Source organism: Marmota marmota, unplaced genomic scaffold, assembly GCF_001458135.2.
Source record: "Marmota marmota marmota unplaced genomic scaffold, marMar, whole genome shotgun sequence".
In the NCBI taxonomy this organism is placed as follows: domain Eukaryota; kingdom Metazoa; phylum Chordata; class Mammalia; order Rodentia; family Sciuridae; genus Marmota; species Marmota marmota.
Genome location: NW_026000057.1, coordinates 38853173 through 38857041, shown reverse-complemented (window position 1 = coordinate 38857041; position 3869 = coordinate 38853173). Strand labels below are relative to the sequence as shown.

At 45.3% G+C, this 3869-nt stretch overlaps 1 protein-coding gene across 14 annotated transcripts in view; it reads left to right on the top strand.

Moving 5' to 3' along the window:
• Nucleotides 1-586: 586 nt before the first annotated feature.
• Col25a1 (collagen type XXV alpha 1 chain) overlaps nt 587-3869 on the top strand; it is a 469539-nt gene continuing 466256 nt past the window's right edge. For all 14 annotated transcript variants that reach the window (XM_048813730.1, XM_048813728.1, XM_048813727.1 and 11 more), the window contains exons 1-2: nt 587-1565; nt 2811-2880. In XM_048813730.1, coding sequence (XP_048669687.1) covers nt 1269-1565; nt 2811-2880 — 367 coding nt within the window. In that variant the 5' untranslated portion in view covers nt 587-1268. The remainder of the gene's footprint in view (nt 1566-2810; nt 2881-3869) is intronic.

Here is a 3869-nt window from a genome sequence, read left to right as displayed (position 1 = left end):
TTTGCTTCTGGACATGTGAGAAAGTGAAGGAGGATGGAAAATGAGGCACTAGGGCGAAGTGGGAAGAGCTCCTGCGGCTGCTTTTGAGTGAGGATCACAATTGGAGCGCCCAGCTTCACTCCTTCCCTTCTGGAGGCCATTCCTCCATTTTTAACCGGGATAAAGAGCCGGCGCTGGGCTGGGAGGGTGTAAGCCAGAGTGGCCTCCAGCAGCCCGGCGGCGAACCGGGCTTGGGCCCCTGGCCCAGACCAGAGAGGTGGCCTTGGGGGACGCTGAAGTTACTCCGCGGAGGGGGAGGGGTTGCCAAGCTCCTCTCCAATCAGGGTGGCTGCTCCAGCTATTTGCATACATTATGCTAATAATGGACCTCCCGCTCCGCTCCCACCCAAGCTCCCCGCCCCCTCCTGGGTCTCGCTGTCCGCCCCGCGGGCTGGGCGAAGGTGAATATATTATGCTAATAAGGCGGACTCCTGTTTTGGCTTTGTGGGAGGGGGGGCTCAATGCCCCGGGAGCTGCGGACCGGACGCCCGGCGCCGGGAGGGGGTCGGGGGAGGGACGTCGCGATCCGGGCGCGCGCGCACTCACACACACACACACACTCGCACACGAGCATCCCGAAGGGTATTTAAGCTCGCACACGCGAGGCTGCGGAGATACTTAGGGCAGCCGCGACTTGCGTTTGCTCCTTGGGTTATTTCGTTTTCCTCTCTACTCTCCCCCTTGGCCGCTCCTCTAGAGCTGCGCTCTCCGGTGTCGCTCAGCCTTTTTTGCCTTGAACTGAATCCAGGTGGGAAACTGGTCGTCGGGCGGAAAGACACCGAATAGGTAGAAATAAGGCAAAGTATCAGACGCAACAGGTCCAGAGCTCGGTGGGGCGGGAGAGCGGCGGCCCCTCGCCGCGCCCGCTGCCCCCCGGGACCCTACACTGCAGCTCTCGGGGACCTGGGGAGAGGTGTCTGCTTTTTGAGGGTTAGGAGAGCCATCCGGGTGGGTTTCATTTCGGTTTTTTTTACCCCATCGCCACCCGGTCCCTGGACTGAGGGTGCTTTTCACTCAACTGGTAGGAGAGAAGGAAGCGGAGGATGGTCCACGCCTGCTGGTCTCAAAACTGAGCAAAGCGCAGGTCCATCTCCGCGCCCGGGCTCCGACTCCACCAACTAGTTGTGCAGCCACAGAGACTGAACTTTAAAGGAATAGTCCTTTTCCTCTCCTTTTAAGATTATTGGAGGAGATAGTGGGTGGAAGGCGAAGCCGAGGCAGCCGCCACAATGCTGGTGAAGAAGCATGCAGGGAAAGGAGGGGGTCGAGAGTCTGGATCCGAAGACCCGGGCCCCTGCGGGCAGCGGTGTGCCCGTACCATGCCCCAGTGCACGGCCCTGGCGACACTCCTATCAGTGGTGGCCGTGATTTCTTGTCTGTACCTTGGGGTGAAAACCAACGACCTCCAGGCTAGGATCGCCGCTCTCGAATCTGTTAAAGGGGATCCTTCTGTTCGTCTGCTGCCTGATACCTTGGATCAGCTGAAGGCCATGGTGCAAGAGAAAGTGGAGCGCCTTCTGGCTCAGGTGTGAGAGGCTGGGGTATTTTGCACGTGCATAACATTTTGCACAGGTGTGAGTCTGTGTGTAGGACCAGACTTTACCCTTACAGTATGCATACTTGGTTTGATTATGTGCGTCTGCATAACGCTTACGGTAGCATATATTTGCATGTATGCACCTCTCTTGATATCTCCAGTTCTTTATATATTACCTTCTCTCCTTCCTTCTTAATGTTTGTATGCCGAACAGGTGTGTAGGTCTAAAAGGGGAAAGGGTGGCCAGAATGACTGGAAGGCATTTTTTTCTCTTTAGTTTTCTGGAGTCTGATGTAATTCTTTCCCCAGTTGTATGAAGACTATTTCTTGCAGAGATAACATCTGTTTTATCCTTCACCTATTATAAGGTTAGGGCCATAGTTGATATTAATGCATAAAGTGAAATAACCATATAAGTTAAAATAAATGATTTTACTCATTGGCTCTTTTTAGAATAAAAGTTTATTTATTTATCTATTTTTAAATATTTATTTTTTATTTGTAGTTGGATGCAATATCTTTATTTTATTTATTTTTATGTGGTGCTGAGGATTGAATTCAGGGCCTCACACATGCTAGGCGAGCACTCTACCCCTAAGCCACAATCACAGCCCTATTTATTTATTTATTTTTAAAGTAGGTTTATCTTTAGAAAAGGGTGCAGTGCCCAAATATTCATGAATGCAGAACCATTGGAGTTGAGAATTGAAAGGAAGCATCATTATGTTTAAGGATAGCTTTAGAGTTGGGGTGTTCGGAAGTTGCTTTCAACAAAGAAGATGTTTAGTCTTAGTTGGAACACAACATAATAAAGCATTTTACCTTCATGTGTAAGGTATTGGCTGTTGTGTGCGTCTGCATAACACTTACTGTAGCATATATTTGCATGTATGCACCTATGTAAGCCAGGTAAGCCACAGCTGGCCTAGAACTGCAACATGTTAGTGCCAGGTTTTTACATTGTTTATTCTTGGGCTGAGGGAGAGGGTGGTGGTGGTTGGAGAATGGAGAAAGATGTATCTGTGTCTAGCAATCTTGATATCATGTCAATGATCACTTTCCTTTTTTAGGTCTTGGGTACTGTTACCTTTTGACTAAGGTCCAAGTACATATGTAAATGTTAGTTATGTAGCCTATCAAATGCTGGCAAATCAGACATATGGTCAGAGTCCCGAACGACTCCATTTTTCTACAGTGCTACTGATGATCGTTAATACCTCTTCTTTTCCTACAGAAATCCTATGAACATATGGCTAAAATAAGAATTGCAAGAGAAGCACCTTCAGAGTGCAACTGCCCAGCAGGTAAAGTGGAACTTATTTAACAAGGTTTTCTCCAGAGCAGAACATTTGCAAACAAAGGTCCTGTGTCTGTCAAGTCTACCTGTAATAATAGTGAAGAAAGAATGCAGACCCAACTTGCTTTAATAAAATCAACATGTCCTTAGTCAAAAGGATGGCAAATAAAGCCCCTAATATTATTTTAAGCTGCATACCTAGGTCTGTTATGGGAAAGCAAAGGAGATAGAAACAATCACCATGGAAAATACAGGCAAGATGATATACAAAGGCATAGTGCTTAGATTCACACATTGAAAGTATTCAGTTTTATCATGTTAACGTCTGTGGTGAAAAGGACTATAAAATTGTTAGATTCTGTGTTCTTTCATGGCAAATGCTGCATTAGTGAAGGTTTCTGTTTGTTCCCGTTGGCATATGATTACATTCATAAACCTCCTCCACTTCTTGCTCACCTTTTACCTATTTTATCAGAAAGGCTCTCTCCCTCTCCTAACCTATAGCTAAAGATGAAGACAAAAAAGAAATTAATTATTTACCTTGAGCTTCCCACTGTAAATATTGCATTCTCAGTGAATCACCAGAAAAGGCTTTTGTTTTTTTGCCATTTTTTTTTTTTGGTGCAGTTTCAGAGAACTATATCTATGACAGCATATTAGAAGGATGAAGAAGAGAGACATCAATGAGTAAAACCCCTCAGTAATCATTAAATCTTCATTCACAGATCTCTGAGACTTGGTAGTTATCTGTAGGCTTAACAATTTAAAAGCCCTTGGAATATGGCTATTGAAAAACTTTTAGTAGATTCCAGGATATAAACTATAAAAAGTCCTAAGAGTCTCAGTGCTTTTCAGATAAGCATTATTCATGCATCAATGAACATTTTGGTTTCTTTTATCATCCTGCATGGAAAGTGACTTTAATGTTCAAAAACATTATATATATATATATATATATATATATATATATATATATATATATATATATATATATAT